This window comes from Phytophthora parasitica (assembly GCF_000247585.1).
Source record: "Phytophthora parasitica INRA-310 unplaced genomic scaffold supercont2.14, whole genome shotgun sequence".
NCBI lineage: Eukaryota > Oomycota > Peronosporomycetes > Peronosporales > Peronosporaceae > Phytophthora > Phytophthora nicotianae.
In genome coordinates, this window is record NW_008649000.1 from 317,861 (window position 1) to 333,383 (window position 15,523).

The 15,523-nt window shown below is 49.2% G+C and overlaps 9 protein-coding genes across 10 annotated transcripts; 5 read left to right on the forward strand and 4 right to left on the reverse strand.

The window, feature by feature from the left end:
* Positions 1-37: 37 nt before the first annotated feature.
* On the forward strand, positions 38-1,056 carry PPTG_08440 (hypothetical protein; the record flags this gene model as incomplete). Its single annotated transcript, XM_008902523.1, has 1 exon — positions 38-1,056. The coding sequence occupies one exon, from the start codon at positions 38-40 to the stop codon at positions 974-976; it is 939 nt and encodes a 312-aa protein (XP_008900771.1). The 3' UTR covers positions 977-1,056.
* Positions 1,057-1,319: 263 nt separating this feature from the next.
* Positions 1,320-2,889, reverse strand: PPTG_08441 (hypothetical protein; the record flags this gene model as incomplete). The annotated part of the gene is made up of 2 exons (XM_008902524.1): positions 1,320-1,393; positions 1,467-2,889. 2 exons carry the CDS (start codon positions 2,887-2,889, stop codon positions 1,320-1,322), a joined length of 1,497 nt encoding a protein of 498 aa, XP_008900772.1.
* Positions 2,890-3,063: 174 nt separating this feature from the next.
* Positions 3,064-6,187, forward strand: PPTG_08442 (hypothetical protein). Its single transcript, XM_008902525.1, has one exon. The coding sequence runs from the start codon at positions 3,098-3,100 to the stop codon at positions 4,448-4,450; it is 1,353 nt and encodes a 450-aa protein (XP_008900773.1). The 5' UTR covers positions 3,064-3,097; the 3' UTR covers positions 4,451-6,187.
* PPTG_08443 lies at positions 3,622-6,155 on the reverse strand. 2 transcript variants are annotated; one of them, XM_008902526.1, is made up of 3 exons: positions 5,658-6,155; positions 4,732-5,560; positions 3,622-4,663 (listed from the first exon to the last, which is right to left on the reverse strand). In XM_008902526.1, the coding sequence occupies exons 1-3, from the start codon at positions 6,109-6,111 to the stop codon at positions 4,489-4,491; spliced, it is 1,458 nt and encodes a 485-aa protein (XP_008900774.1). In that variant the 5' UTR covers positions 6,112-6,155; the 3' UTR covers positions 3,622-4,488. The 2 variants fall into 2 exon arrangements, with proteins under 2 accessions (XP_008900774.1, XP_008900775.1); XM_008902527.1 differs by having other exon boundaries at positions 3,622-5,560.
* A 145-nt stretch (positions 6,188-6,332) lies between the features above and the next one.
* PPTG_08444 (hypothetical protein) lies at positions 6,333-7,635 on the forward strand. Its single transcript, XM_008902528.1, has one exon. It carries the CDS (start codon positions 6,346-6,348, stop codon positions 7,426-7,428), a length of 1,083 nt encoding a protein of 360 aa, XP_008900776.1. The 5' UTR covers positions 6,333-6,345; the 3' UTR covers positions 7,429-7,635.
* Positions 7,636-8,988: 1,353 nt separating this feature from the next.
* PPTG_22248 (hypothetical protein) lies at positions 8,989-9,591 on the forward strand (the record flags this gene model as incomplete). Its single annotated transcript, XM_008902829.1, has 1 exon — positions 8,989-9,591. One exon carries the CDS (start codon positions 8,989-8,991, stop codon positions 9,589-9,591), a length of 603 nt encoding a protein of 200 aa, XP_008901077.1.
* Positions 9,592-11,186: 1,595 nt separating this feature from the next.
* Positions 11,187-11,906, forward strand: PPTG_08445 (hypothetical protein; the record flags this gene model as incomplete). Its single annotated transcript, XM_008902529.1, has 1 exon — positions 11,187-11,906. The coding sequence occupies one exon, from the start codon at positions 11,187-11,189 to the stop codon at positions 11,904-11,906; it is 720 nt and encodes a 239-aa protein (XP_008900777.1).
* Positions 11,907-13,110: 1,204 nt separating this feature from the next.
* On the reverse strand, positions 13,111-14,027 carry PPTG_08446 (hypothetical protein; the record flags this gene model as incomplete). Its single annotated transcript, XM_008902530.1, has 2 exons — positions 13,111-13,155; positions 13,188-14,027. The coding sequence occupies 2 exons, from the start codon at positions 14,025-14,027 to the stop codon at positions 13,111-13,113; spliced, it is 885 nt and encodes a 294-aa protein (XP_008900778.1).
* A 391-nt stretch (positions 14,028-14,418) lies between these two features.
* PPTG_08447 (hypothetical protein) lies at positions 14,419-15,063 on the reverse strand (the record flags this gene model as incomplete). Its single annotated transcript, XM_008902531.1, has 1 exon — positions 14,419-15,063. One exon carries the CDS (start codon positions 15,061-15,063, stop codon positions 14,419-14,421), a length of 645 nt encoding a protein of 214 aa, XP_008900779.1.
* Positions 15,064-15,523: the final 460 nt, after the last annotated feature.

Consider the following 15,523-nt stretch of genomic DNA (forward strand, 5'->3'; position numbering starts at 1 on the left):
ATAGCTATAGCATTATTTCTGTGCTAGAATTGTCGCTATGACCACGACTACATCGCATACTGGCGCTGCGTTGGCTGTCCTGACGGACCATGGACTGTTACTACATATTACGAGCTTCCAAGGAGGACTGCCCTATCTCGTAGGTAAGATCGACGCCAGTCTCGACTGCTTTACCCAGCTAGGAGCCTTCCGTGGAAAGTTGCCTCGGTTTGCCATTCGTCAACGAGATCTACACATGCTCGAGGTGCTGCAAAGAGCTTCGCAAAATCCGAGACTTCAAAAGCTGCCGCAACTGCAATTTTACGGGGTGCGTCGCTGTGCCATTCAATACAACAGCCTTCAACTTCTGAAATGGCTACATGCCACTCGGGACAAGTCTCCAACAATGACTGACGAGCCGAGACTGCTCGGCGCGGCGATAACCTGCTATTTTGACAATGTAGAGATAATGGAGTGGCTTCACAGCTCCCCAGAAGGGCCACATGAAGCAGTTGACAGGGTCACGGAAGTCGAATTGTGCCATGCGGCGGAATTTGGCAACATTCGCGGCATCCGTTGGCTGCATGAACATGGATGCACAGCCTTTACCCCACTCGTGATGGATACAGCTGCTACACATGGATACTTGGAGCTGGTGACGTTCTTGCACGAGAACAGGACAGAAGGGTGCACAACGCGAGCCATGCACGGGGCGGCGTTGAATGGATACCACGAAGTTGTCAAGTTTCTGGCGCTTAATCGATCGGAAGGTCCAAGTGAACGAACGTTGGAGATGGCTACAAGTGCAGGTCATTTACGTTGCGTTAAGTTACTCTGCAAAGTTGCACAGCCTCCTCGTGGCACGGACTCGTGGAACTTCAAAGTGGCTCATCAGTGTGCGATTGATGCAGGCCACAGAGATGTGGCTCGCTTTCTTGCCATCCAGACCGAAAAGGGAACCAAGGAAAAGAAACGCTGGTGCTTCGGTCTCTTTTGAAGCTAACGATATGGATACACATGTATTATCAGATTAACGTTACGTATTTTTCTGTGCAATAAAACGTTTTACAACCACTGGAACCACCACCACCATCCGGAAGGCTTTTGTACTCTTGATTCTTTCTCGATTCTATGCTCGTTGAGTGTTTCTTTTGATGTTTCAAACAACTTCTCAGTTTGTCTTTGGCACCATCGAGGGCCCGAGCGTACGTGATAAATTCTCGAGCACGAGCGAACGTCAGGGTTCATCCAGGCCGACAAGAGCACTGCTACACGAGGATGACCAGCTTGAAGCGCAGCTCGACGTGCTTCGAATAGACATCCGCGTATCGAGCAGCGAATTAACGCATCCACACAATCAACGTGGCCTTGCGCTGCAGCACGTTCGAGAGCGTAGTCATGTGGACCTTCGTGTCTGTGTTCTCCAAGGAAACGTACTACATCAGCATGCCCATTGATCGCTGCGTTGGTCATGGCATCTTTCGTACATCCTTCCACACGATTTTCTTGTAAATACTGCACAATTTCTAAATGGCCGCCACTTGCAGCACTGTCCATAGCTGCGGTTGTGCACGGAGTTCTTCCCTGCTCATGAAGAAAGCGCACGATCTTTTTGTAGCCATTTTGACAGGCTGTATCCATCGCCTTGGAAGTGCAGCCTTCTGATCGATTTTTCACGAGAAACTCGACAACTTCGACATGTCCTCTCCACGCTGCACCATCGATGGCTCTAGTGGTACATCCTTCCTTTCGATTGTAGTGTAAAAATCTGATAACAGACAAACATCCCAAAAGCGCTGCGCCGTCCATTGCGTCCGTCGTGCAGCCCTCAGTTCGATCGTCATGTAAGAACTGCACCACCTCCAAATGCCCACTTCGAGCTGCTCCATTCATGGCCTTCGTCGTGCACCCTTCATTACGGTGTTCATGTAAGAAATGTATGATCTCTAAAAATCCTCCAGCAGCAGCGTCATCCATCGCAGCAGTCGAACAGCCTTCGGTTCGATTGTCATGTAGGAACTTGACCATATCCAAATGTCCATTGCGTGCAGCTCCATCCAAAGCTGCAACGGTACATCCTTCCGTTCGTTGTGTATGCAAGAACTGTACCACCTCCATAAATCCATTCCTCGCCGCGCCATCCATAGCTGCAACTGTGCATCCCTCCGTTCTCCGCTCATGCAGATACTGTACGATCTCCAAATGGCCATTTGCCGCTGCTCCATCCATCGCATCGGCCGTGCATCTCTGCAGTCGCCTGTCTTCTTCCAATAAGAACCTCAACGTCTCCATCTTGCCCATGGTCGCCACTAAATCCACGAGTCTCGGGTCTTCAAATCCGCTTGTGGCCAGGCCTCTCTCCTTCAGAAACCTTAACACTGGAACCCCAGCGCGACTCAAATCTTCGGCCTTGACGTCTCTCAATGTCGATCTCGGATAGTTATCGGCCACCCACTGGACAATTTCCAGCTTTTTATCCGATTTAAGTACCTCCGAGTAGCGTACCGCCCACCCCATCAGCGTACTACCTTCTGTTCTACTTGTTAAATGCTCTACACTACTATCGCTCAGCAACATTTCTGTGTCTGCCAGGTACTTGACGATCTCCAACTGGCCGAACTGAATGGCGCAGCGCATAGCCCCATCAAATGCCAGCTCCGGTCGCGACTGAAATGTTTTGGTAGTCGACAGTCTGCGCAAGTGACGCAGCGTTTCGATGTCTCCACACTGAATGGCGGCGCGTGGGAGAGCGCCAGTCGCGGACCACGGGACGCCACGATGGCCGCGCTGGAATTCGGTGACTAGTGACATGACGTGGCCCGGGACGCCGTCGATGAAGCTCATGATGAGGCGGAATAGCGACCGGTTGGTCAGCACCAGCGTGGAGGCTGCAGGCGATGGGGACGCCATGATGGAGCTGCTGGCGATTTTTTTTTTGAGATGCGGTCCTTCAACTATGCGCTGAAACATCTGGTTACTCTGATGAGAGATCTCATAATTTTCATTACTCGATTACTGAAATCACCCACATATATCGCTGGCCAGAAATAAAATATTTCAATTATGGTATTCCATAATTTTACTTTTAAAAATTTAATCGACCTAAATATTTGTGTTGATGGACTTCGAAGAGCTCTTCCCGCCACTGGTGCCTCTGGACGAGGCTACCAAGGAAGAATTCGGCTCTGTGGACATCAGCGCTGATGATATACTCTTGCCTCCGCTGGAGAAGGCTGTAGATGACGGCATTTACCGCGCATTAAGGCGTTGGAACGAAGGAGACTCGGCGTTGACGGACAAAGCGCTGCCGTACGCCGAGCGAATTAAGAAATACCAGCGTATCGCTGCTCTCGCATTACAAAGTGATGGGTCGCTCATTGTTGAAGAGGAAGTGGAGGACGAGGAAACCGAGTCGGAGGGAGAGCAGCCGCAAGAGGAAGACAGAGCAGCGGTTGTGGCCAAGCAGAAGGCGGCCACTGCGGCGATGAGACAGAAGAGAAAGGAACGCAAGAAGTTAGAGAAGGAAATGGAGAAAGAAAGAGTGAGATTTGATACAGTATTTGAAGAACTGGACGATATTGACAGCTTGAGAGCACAGAGAGCGCCCAGCGAACGGCTTCAGAAGTTCGTAGACACATTTAAGATCAAGAAGAGACGATTGGCGCAGAAGAGGTCAATGGCGAATACGATCACAGCCATGTGCTTTGAGTTCGCACGACCGATGCCGGATGTGCATGGGCAAGAGGACAATGAGGAAGAACAGAAAGCGAAGGAGAAGGTGGACAAGCACGACGTTCCAAAAGACAACGACCCGATTCTGTGGTTCGACGTGCTGCATCCGAGCAAGGACCCAGCGAAGACGCAGTCGTTCCTAGTACGACGCTCTCAGAGGATTTCTGAGCTTGTAGATCTGATTGTCTGTGCGAATGACGAGAGGTTAAGCGGACACGCGAAAGCGTCAAAGCTCGTGTACTTTGGTCAGCAATTCTTTGTGGATCGACGCGTTCGTGGGAGTCTGGACTACTCCGAGCAGATTATTCGCTGGATTCGAGCTAAGCCTGAGCGTCAGGCGAAGTTCGGTGCATTTACTGATAATGCTCGAGCACATCGGAGTCTCCACGCGTCAACTTTTGCTGATCTGGAGCTCCACGTCGACGTACCGGGTGTGTACATTCATCAAGGAGAGTGTGAACACCTGCTACGGCTTCGAGATGCGCGACTACCGCATGAACTTGACGCTCCGAAGAGCGCTGGTATATTCCCTTTACGTTTACCGAATCCGCTGAATCGCCCGCTGCGCAACTGCTTGATCTGTCAGAATTACAGCGCCAAGTATGTGTGTTATGGTGATCGAATGGCAGTGGTAGACCCCATGTTCTTCTGCAACCGCTGCTACCGTGCCGCTCACTACGACGCTAACGGTAACCTGCTCTACAACGACTTCTTGAGCTTCCCGTTCATCCAAGACTAGCCTTCATCATACTCATAATTTAAAGTGGCTGAATCCTGTTACGGGAACTTGTCGTGTGCGCCGTAGTCGTTGTTGGCTGTCCGCGAGGCCTTGGAGAACTTGGTTAGAGCCAGAACGCCAATACTACACGAAGCACTGACAACGAACATCATGTCGAAGTATCGATGGAACACGTTAAACTCAATTTCCCCCAGCACTTCGTCGATTCGCTGTCTGCAAACAATAACGCGCTGTTAGAGTCCGAGTTACAGTTACAGATCGCCCCCTAATCGTTACCGTACCGATGTAGAGGACTGAGGTTCATCCGCATGAGGACGAAAGACGACACGAAGTACATCCCCATGAGGTGGGCCAGCCAAAGCACGACACTATTAGAGGAGACAGTGCTCGAATAGGTGCGAAAGAACTTGAGCAACGTCACAAGGAAGCCTCTGGTCTGCGTGAACACGAGAATCCCCACAAAACCCAGTGAAGCGACCTCCGATACGAAGCGGATGTTCAGCTGTTCCGCAAGTGATGGCCAGATATACAGCAGCTTCTCTACTGCATCCGTGATCGGATCCTTGTCGCGATTCCTCCGGAAGACCACGTTCACTGTGCTCATAACCATCTTGTACACGCAGAAGGCAGACATGACGTAGCCGAAGAAGTTGAACACGCGGCCCCGGAACGTCCTCGCTCGCAGCGATCTGGCCTGCACATCTCTCAGGTCATTCACCTCCAAGAACAGCTCGCGTCCGAGACTCTCCAGTGTCAAGATCTCCGCTTCAAGTCCCTTAATATACGTGGTGTCGTCCTGTTTCGATGACCAGAAGCTGAACGCGCGAGCAAAGATCGAACGCTTCTTGTTCCTGCTTGCAAAAGCCTCATCCTGTCGTCTCGCCGACGCACGTACCTCTAACATCAGTCGCTTCTTCTTAGCGATCAGGATATCCAGATTATGACGCAGCCTTTTCTCTAAGAACTCGATGTCTTCCTCAGCTACTCGTCGCCAGAAGAACGTCATGTACTCGTACGGACAGTTAACTGCACCAAAGCCAGACAGCAGCGCCATAAACACCACACCTAGCAGACTCACGCGACTCACGAAATTGCGAATAGAGAACAGCGCTGGGATTAACAGCACCAAACAACAATGGCACCCGAATCAGTACTGAAACCTTACATCCTAGCACCATTTTCGCTTAGAATCCGAACATCAACGCACCTTCAACTGACTGACGAGGTAGATCCGGTTCAAGCACTCCACCAAGTCTCCAGAAGCCGTAAAGGTAGAATAACAGCAGCGTGCATGCTGTCATCGCTGCTTGTCGTCTTTCCACGCCGTACTCCCTTGCCATCGCGTAGAATAGTGAGACCGGCAACACCAGCACCACTAGATAGGTCATGGCAATGAGATCTACACGCCATACCCATTGGCGACTGCCCACGTGCATCACATCCGTCACTTCAAACAGAACCATCTGAAAAATGCTCAGTGAGAAGGTCAGGGAGGCTGCGAAGAGCAGCGGAGTGGCGGCACTGCGCACGGCATAGTCACGGAACAGCCACCAGGAGAAGAAGAACCGAGCGAATAAGAAGAAGAGCAGCCAGCTGCCCAGCGCCAAGGCCGCGTCGGAAGGTGGCAGTGCCCACAGCGACAGCAGTGTGACTTGTGCCATAGCTAGATTGTAAGAACGTCTAGTGTAAAGCTCAGATAACAGTGGACCCAATTAAAATGTCTGCTAACACAATGCCATAATTATCAAATTACCCATAATTTCATAACAATTATGGGAATAATTTTGCTTGTTTAATTTATCAATTTCAATTCTGATTTTGTACGATATAGAAATCGAAATGTCCCATATGGAAATGAACATGCTCCGATTTGCCAATTTCAATTTTACTCGAAAATGGAGAACTGTGAGGAATCGCGTTCTCGGCGCAGTACGAACGCATCGGTGCTGGTTCTAACGAGCCGACCGTTGTTCGAGCACGTGACGTCGTTCATGGACGGGCTGCCGCTTGTGGTTGCCAAGTTTGCGCGTGCTCAACGGTACAAACCCCGTCTGGAGGGACGATATCCCTCATCTCGTGGATTATTACCCCAACTCGCAGTCATTTGCGACGATTTCGTCGTTTTAGCAGCTCTTTTGAAGTTAGTGAACAGCTATTCGTCGAGTTATCGCAACCCAGAGACGGAATTTTACGGTGTGATACGTTGTGCCGTGAGATTCGACAAGCTGAGCATGCTGCAATGGCTCGAACAAAATTTGGATATGAACTCATACGAGTTCGAAGTGGATTTGATGGACATTGCAGTGGGTTACACGAAAGGAGTAAAGATTATGGACTGGCTACTATTACACGACTCGGCCATGAAGCAGCAAGTATCCGCTTGGGCTCTACGACTCGCAGCTTATAACGGGGAACTACAGAAGATAACATGGCTACATGACCACGGGTTTCGCGGATTCTCGTGCACTACAGCAGATGATGCCGCGTGTGCGGGGCATACCAATGTATTGAGTTTTCTCCTCGAGAATAGGAGGGAAGGTTGTAGTTCACGGGCCTTGGATCAAGCCGCAGCACATGGTCATATCGACGTTGTGAGGTATTTGTTTTCGTTCATTCATGACCGAACTGATGCAGAGCAACATCGAGTCATTGCAAGGGCGTCCTTTGCTATGACCAAAGCGGCGCTGAGTGGGCATGCGGAGATTGTGGGGTTTCTTGGACGACGACAGTGTACACCGCTGAATAGTACGCTACTGGATGTGGTGGCGGCGGGAGAGCTGCAAGTGCTGAAAGAGTTATGTCGATACTCGAATGAAGGTTGTCTTGTTGAGGCTCGTAGGCGAGCGAAAGCGCTGGGTCGTGCGGATATTGCGGCTTTCTTGCGTACCCAAATTGTACCTACTGCATGGGCGTGCAGATTGCATCGACATTCACGATCCGGACCACGGCGATGTCAAAGGAAACCGAAGGGAATTTGAAAACAATAGCTAGCTCTACCAAGTTGGTAGGGACAACTGAGTATATCTGACTTGAACATACTGGACTCCTGTCATACGGTATTTGCGTTAACCCTTTCGTGAACACGGGATTATCACTTTGATAAAGTAAACTATACAACTCAAGTCGTTAAAAACGAGATGAAAGGGAGCATTTTGCCCCCATTCATAAGGTCACGATACTCGCCGCTAAGCTGCCCTTTTTAAATAGTGGAAGGGGGATGAAATTTTTAAAAAAATTCTTGCCAAAGGGGCATTACGGTACTATGATACTACGTTGGATTTGACAAATATTTTTATTGGCTATTATTAGGACCACATCTTGGAAAATTGATTGTGATGCCGGTGATAGGCTGAGCCGTGCCAGACATGCTCAAGCAATGCATCCTGTAAATTACAATTGATCTACTTCAACCACGACACGGATTGTCATGGTGCCTAAATCAATAAAAAAAAAAGTGCTGACAATTTCGCGCCATTATCAAATGGAATGATAGAAGATAATGGCGCGAATTCGTCAGCGCCGGCGTAACAATAAGGTCGTCAATGGCGCTCTTGCGTGCAATTCCACTGGATAGGAAAGTGTGTTGCTCGGTAGGTTCGTCTATATAGCTCTCATCGTGCTCCACTGGTGCCGCACGGACACGGGTGCCAACTGCATCCATCGGGTTAGTTCGGTGTTGATGTAGATCAAGATCCCTATAAAAGCCGCAGGATTGGCCCTTGGCGATCAACTGAGATCCCGCTACGCCAGCGATCTTGCGATCTCATGAAGCCGTGGGTTACGCGAGGCAACCGCTGGGTCCCTACCGTCGTGCTTGGTTCGGGCAAGAAGTGCTACCTGAAGATCACCATTGTTAGTGACCGTGTGATATGGCTCCAAGAGCATGACGAGTTGGACTGTGGTTAGCGGAAGGTCGGGTACCACGCTTACCGGGATACGTCCTGGTCGGGTCGAGACGCTCAGAGTGGCAAAATCTAGCTTACCAAGCTGCGGCTGACGTGATCGACGACGTGCCCGAGGTGGTGGAGCTACCAGGACCCGCCGTAGAGTGACCGTCGTACACCACACCGACAAGTATCCTGCCCAGACCAACAGCGATTTCACCTAGATTGAGGCGATCTCACCCGAGTCGCAAAATCTACGGCCTGGTATGGGCAGTACTGTTCCGCGGTTACGGTGCGACAAGGCAGCAAAGAACACTGACGAAACCAACCCAAGGAACGACGTGGAAGCCAAACGAAGGAATGCGGGAGTTGGTCACCGCTCAGTTGAAGAAACGCAAGCGATCAGTGCCCCGTCCAACAATCAAGAATGTTCAGCGGGGTTCGACGGTGTGACAAAAACTCAAGATCACCGTACGAATGTAGGATTGAGCGACAAGGCGGCTGAGAACAGTAAAGAAACCATTAGAAGGAACACCGTCGAAGCCGGCCGACGCAATATGCAGTTCATCGACCGGGTGGCAGACACGCAGGATAAGTCCGCCCCATCCCGTGATCAAAAATTTTCTGCGGGGTACGACAGTCCAACAGAAACGCATGATCGACTCACTGAGACAGGCCCGAATCAGATTCGTAATCAAGATCGACGTACAGCGACAAGTTTTGAACAAGATCGACGGACGTGTGTTGTGCAAGATCGACGTACAGACTCGGGCATTGGGCGAGATCGTCGGATGGAGCCAGAGACATATTGGACTCGTAATCAAGATCGTGGAGCAGAGTCAACACAAACACAGTCGCTCGGAAGAGCTTAAACAAGCAGACGGCACCGAAGGTGGCCACGTGTTGGACGCAATATCAGCACCGCACGAACTTGGGGACGAGGAATGTGTATCAGCGAAGGGGGCGACTTCTATGCAGAAGACGTTGACGATAACATGGCAGTCCTTCCCAGACCTCGCTGAACCGACGGAGGAAGCGAAGAACGAGGATATCCAAGTAAGAGATTCAGATTACAACACAACAGAGGCAATCGACAAATTGAGGCGAATCATCTGGCGACGTCACCATCTTCAGATCGGAAAGGATAACGCCTTACCACCAGCTGCGGCAGGCGTCGTCTGCGACATAGATGTGAGAAACACCAAGCCCGTGCCCGAATACTCGCCCCACAGCTCCGCGAGAAGCTGTTCCTGGTGATCAAGGGACTGTTGTCCGCCAAGACCATCAGCTACTCCACCTCGCCCTGGGCGTAACCCATAGTTGTTATCATCAGAAGAACGGCGTGGACATCAGACTCTGCATCGACAATTGACTAGTGAACAGCCAAACACGGTTAATGATGTACCCGATGCTCCTGATTAATGATATGCTCGATGATCTCGACAAGGCTATCTGGTACTGCTCGCTGGACATAGCCAGCAGCTTTTGGGTTGCTTCGATGTTAGATCGAGCCCGAGCGATCTCAGCGTTCATCACGCCTTTTGGATTATTCGAGTGGAACCGTACGCCGTTTAGCCTCAAGAATGCTCTTCAGATCTACCAGTGATTGCTAGATAACGCGCTATACGGCTTCGTCAAGATCATGAATAACCAATATCGTGCCAACAAGACTGACGTATTCGAAACTGGAGAACCCGATCAGGGTATAAAGTCTTCCGTTCTTAGACGTCGATCTTATATTGATGACACCCTTGTGGCGGCGGGACTGTGTGAGATGGCAGACAAGCTTCTGGACGTATACGGCGTGTGGAAGTTGTCCATTAGCGTGGCGAAGAGCGTCTGGGGATGGCGTAAGGTCGACTTTCTTGGCCATTGTGTTTCCGCAGACGGACTTGAAGCCAAACCGAAGGATCTGTCGGTTCTAACCAAACTGCCCTTCCCAACCACGCTGAGATCGATGCAGTCTTTTTGGGTAGTTTGAATTACTACAGTCGTTTTAAACAAAAATGTTTTTTCCATCAAAATTCATCAAATACTAGAATAAAATTTTTATGTGTTTTAACAGGACGTTCTAAAAGTGTTTATCGTTTATTTAAAATTTCTAGAATTCAATTACGTAAATTAGCATCAAAAGGATTTTTACCATCGAAGATTTAACGGTCTATGCTTCGATACTGTATGAGCTTCGGGAAGCGGATTTCTATGAGATCGCCCAGAGGTCCAAGATCGAGACCGTAGCTGGGAACGATAATAGACCTGAAGAAGATGGCAAATGGACCAGATCAGTCAAGGCTTTCGAAACGCTGAAGGTCAGGATCGCCGCTGCGCCTATTCTTCGGCACTTCGCTTCCAACAAACAGCCCGTCGTGGTAGTGTACGCCAGCAAGTGGACGATCTCAGCAGCTTTGATGTAGGAACAGGATGGCACGTACCAACCTGTGACCTTTGCAAACCGAACGCTTAAGCCGAGAGAGGTCAATTACGGGATCATGGATAAAGAGGTGTTGGCGCTTCTAAGGATCCTAGATGTTTGGTACAGACAAGGTCAATCAAAGTGTTGACTCGACATTCAACATTGGGTTGGCTGTTGCATCGTCGGTTCTACTAGGGCGATTAGGAAACTGGGCTGCTCTTCTGTCGAGTTGGACGCTAGAGATTGTCAAGTGTACCAAGGGCGAGGATGAGATCTTGAGAGCGATCTAAGCTAGCGTCACCCCGCGTGCCGAAGCGGAGGTGCATACAGTGCGATCGTGTAGAGCTAACCTGAATGGACTGAGGTCTCGGCATCGCCCGAGCACAAGGTCAATATTACCGTCAATAAGGCAGAGTACCACGGTCTACAACTCGGTTTCATGCTCGTGTCTGACCTGGACAGGGGACGACTTGTTAACTGTGGCGACTCGAACCTGGTGGTTCGGCAGATGAGTGGAAAGATTGAATGTAAGTCGCCGAGTCTGAAATTGCCCCGGCAGAAAGCAATGGATCAGTTGCGATCTTGGCCAGAACATGAATTTCTCCATGTGAAGAGGGACTGGAACCAGAGCGCTGACAGTCTAGCAAGTGCGGCACTGCAAAAAGGTGAAGGTTCCGTGATCATGACAGAAGCCAACCGGTATGATTTGATAACGCTCAGCCACTTGCCAGAGTTATTGGTCCCTCAATCTGACCAGACGGTGATTAAGATTACAGCCGTCATGAGATCGCACCGGCGACACAGGCCAGAAGTGCTACAGGAAGTTGTTGTACAGCGAGTACCAACGGATCGAATTGCTCGAGCTCAAGGTGAGGAGAAGTGGGATGAGGACCTTAAGATGTATTTGCGAGGGGGTGTGCAGGATCCGACAACGACGGAAGCTAAAACCTGTGCCAAGATCGCAGAAGATTTCGAGACCGACGAGGCCGGCCTTCCCTTCTCCTGTCCTCCGTCCAAACAATCTGGCAAAGATGGCGACCTCGTGATGTACCAGAATTGTTGCAAAGCGACATTCTTCACCACTACCATAGCGTCACGGTGCCGACAGACGCCGACCTACCGACACATAAACGATCAAATCTATATTGAAGGGATATAATGTTTAGGGAGTCCGTCTCGAATCGTCTGAAGAGCCCTCACTATTAAATTGCGGTGCAGATAGAATCAAAGGTACGGCTACGCAAATAATTTACGTCCAAGGCGGCTTCTAACAATATAGCGCAGCTCGTTATCTCGCAGAGGGTTACAATGAAGTGTAACCCATCGGTAGAGGCGTCGACACCGCTCTACAATCGCAGCGGGAAGTAACAAGTACAACGCAAACCCCAATGTACGTCAACGGTCATTGTTCACCTTGGAGGCTGCTTCTAACATTATGGCGTGGTTTATTACATATGAGAGAGCTACAGGATGGAGAAATCAGTCATTAGAAGACTGATATATTGTTTTGCATTCGCGGCGAGAATAAGCAAAGTAGGGGGAACCCCTTCACTTTTTTTTGTAAATGTTGCCCTTCTAAGCCTAATTTTTTGTTCTTTGTGCCCTGTGAAAGCACGGATGTAGCGTCACGAGAATTTCCGACCAAGAAGATGGCAATGTTGCACACTAATTGACGAGGTGGCATTGATAGGAATTATGTACGCATCTAACGTATTATCTATTGTTGAACGGAAGTTATGCTCATGCTAACTAGGTCTTCAATCCAACTTAATCGGCTTTGCAATTTCCTGCTGAAGCTTGGTACGCATTCTCACTCTAGCACGCTCGGCTTTTGCTGACCCAAAGCCAGAACATTGTTTCTCAATATCATGCAGTAGATATATTGGCTTGTGCTGCATCAGATAGCGGCGAATTTTGTCTAAATAGTGAAGGGTAATCACCCCACAGTCATAGCTATTGCTCTGTAACGGCGCTGTCTTGTAAGAATACAACGGGACATCAGTGCGGGACTTCTGGCTTACTTTTTCGAGAAACCACTGCATTGCTTCAAAGAGTTATTTTGCCTTGTGACCGCCATCAGTGCAACCGAGAGAATCAATGTGGTAGATAATAGCGTTCGTCGTCATCTAGTGCTCACAGATGAGGAGGCTAATGTGGTTATTTTTCACGACCGGTAGGAGAAGGTAAGGATACACATTCCAGTTGAAGTTGCGCATCATATCAAGGGCGATATTGCTCCCTTTTTGCGCGACCACCGCGACTTCGATACCGTGAAATATTGGACATCCAAACGTGAACACGGCTCCCACCGCAGCACCCATGAAGCGGTAGATAAAAAATCCATAACTCCAGCTGTGAGTTGCTTACACGGTAATAGAGAATGCAGGTCTGTAGCCATCACGAACTTTCTAGATGTTTCACCATTTTCATAGTGATGTACCTCGTAGGTAAATACGATTGAGTTCGTCGTACAGCCTTTGCACTTGCCAGATCGTAAGATCATCTTAGAGTGAACAGTCTCAGAGTCAGTGTTACTACACCACGCTTCGGAACTTTCACTTGCTGCGCTCACGTCATTGTTGCTATCATCACTTTCACTTGCTGCACGCACGTCATTGCTGCTATCCTCATTTCCACTTTCGGGTTGGCCTGAAGATGGGGTAGAGCAGTTAAAGCTAATTGTAGAGTCGATATCATGTGGATGAAAAATATCCTGCTTGTCGGCTGTGGCGTATTCCAGGTTACCAGGCGTTTTACGCTCGTCACTTACTGTAGTGTTTTGAGTCATGATGTCGGAGGTGAAAGTGTCATTCGTCGGACTAACGGGGATGGGATCATTATCACTTTCTGCATCTTCTGCTTGACAGACCTTGTAATTAGACGCTGAGTTCGAGTTTGTTTTAGAAGAGTGGTGAGTTTTATACCGCTTAATAAATTCCCTCACCCACGAATGCTGGCTTTTATCCTTTTTTAAAGCGAACTCAGGGATATTTTGGCAGTAGGATAAAATTGATGCGTGGCTGGGAATCTCGCCTTCACGAGCACAATTGTCGTAGAAACTCAGCACGTCGAATTCGTAGGAAGTCGTTCTGTGCTTGCGTCCACCGCCCTTCTCGCGGATGCGATTGCCTACATCCGGAGGCACGCGAATGTGTTTGAGTTGGGGATCAGAGTACTGGTTGCGCCATCCGATGAGTGTGCCTTTCTTGACGTTGAGGTTTTGGACAGCATCTTTCACCGTCCATTCCGGGTGCTTCTGCCAGGTTCGTAGCTTGGCCATTTTTTTCGCTACCGGCACCTGGTGAGCGGTTCGTTTCGGCATAGCTGGGAAGTTCACAGGGGGAGGAATTTGACGAGTGAGGGTTGGTATCCACTCTCTTAGTTATGTTTATAACTGTTATTTGTTAAAGGGGATACTTAACAAAATCTGTTCGAGTTATTCCAAATCTTGGTGGCATCTTTTTAAACATTAAGTCGACCTGGTCGCGTTATTCTAAGTCTGGATCTGCATTAAGCCGACCAGACCGAGTTATTCTGGATCTTCGTTGAGTTAATCTTGATCTTGGTCGAGATATTCTGGATCTTGGTTGAGTTATTCTGGATCTTAGTCGAGTTATTCAGGATATTGGTCGAGTTGGTTGGGAGGAGATCTGCACATGAGCGAAAGCATTTTACACGTGATTAGGGGCTGGGTCGGAGATCTTGCCAGTGTTGACCCGCGCTACATACGCCTTGATGAGTAGCTCGAGTTTGCCTTCTCGGTGAAGTTTCCGAAGTTGCTTCAAGACTGATGATCCATTTCTGCTTTTAATTCCGTGATCGCCGAAGAATTCAAACAGACAACGCTCCACCTGCATTCCAGCACGCATCACTTCGTCACAATACGATGGCGTTGATGGGTCAAGAGCAAACCCTTCGGGCAAGAACAGCTTCATGTAGTTGGTGATCTGCTTGTACGCTGACTTCTTTTGGCGATTAGAAGATACATCCCAAAGCCGAGGTGTTTTGGCGTACCATTCGTACCAAATTGCTGCAGGAGACTTCGAAAGAGCATTGGTTCCACACGATTTCTTCTTCAAAACTACTGCTTTCGATTCCATTTCTGTGTTCGGCACATCCGACGCGTTTGGCAGTTTGCGTGTGACAACAGAGCTATGACCACTTGGAAGCACCAGACGATTTTCCAGCTCACTTACTCGCTTGACGAGGTCCTGGTTCAAAGAAACTAGTTCGGCAATAACGCAATTCTGGTGATTGACTAATTGCATCTCCACATCAGAAACTGTTGATTTTTCCTCCACATCAGAAACTGACATTTGCAACACAGAGCTCCATGACAGCACACGCACGGTTGAAACCCCAAGAGCCTTCAGACACTCCCTCACGCGACGAACATATAAACATGACGGATACCGCTCAAATACTTCAGGTAAATGCTGTAGCAACACTGCCGTTAACTGGAGTATCAAGGATTTTGTTCGGATCCTTTGTACTAACGCTCGCTTGGAAAAGAAATCGACACAGAGTTTGAGCGTCCGCTTTTGTTGTAGAATCAAAACTGGAGAAGTCCGGTACAAACGGTCGAGCCTGAGAATCCCAATCACTGAGAACTCGAGAAACCTTTTGGTCTTCACTGGTAGCGTTAAACACGTACGCAAAATGTAACGGGGTTACACGGGTTTACACCTGGTGTATTCCACACATGGGTACGGAGTACCCGAAGAGTTAACAAACCCTCAATACATGACTCGTAGAGTTAACAATGGCCTCAGTACA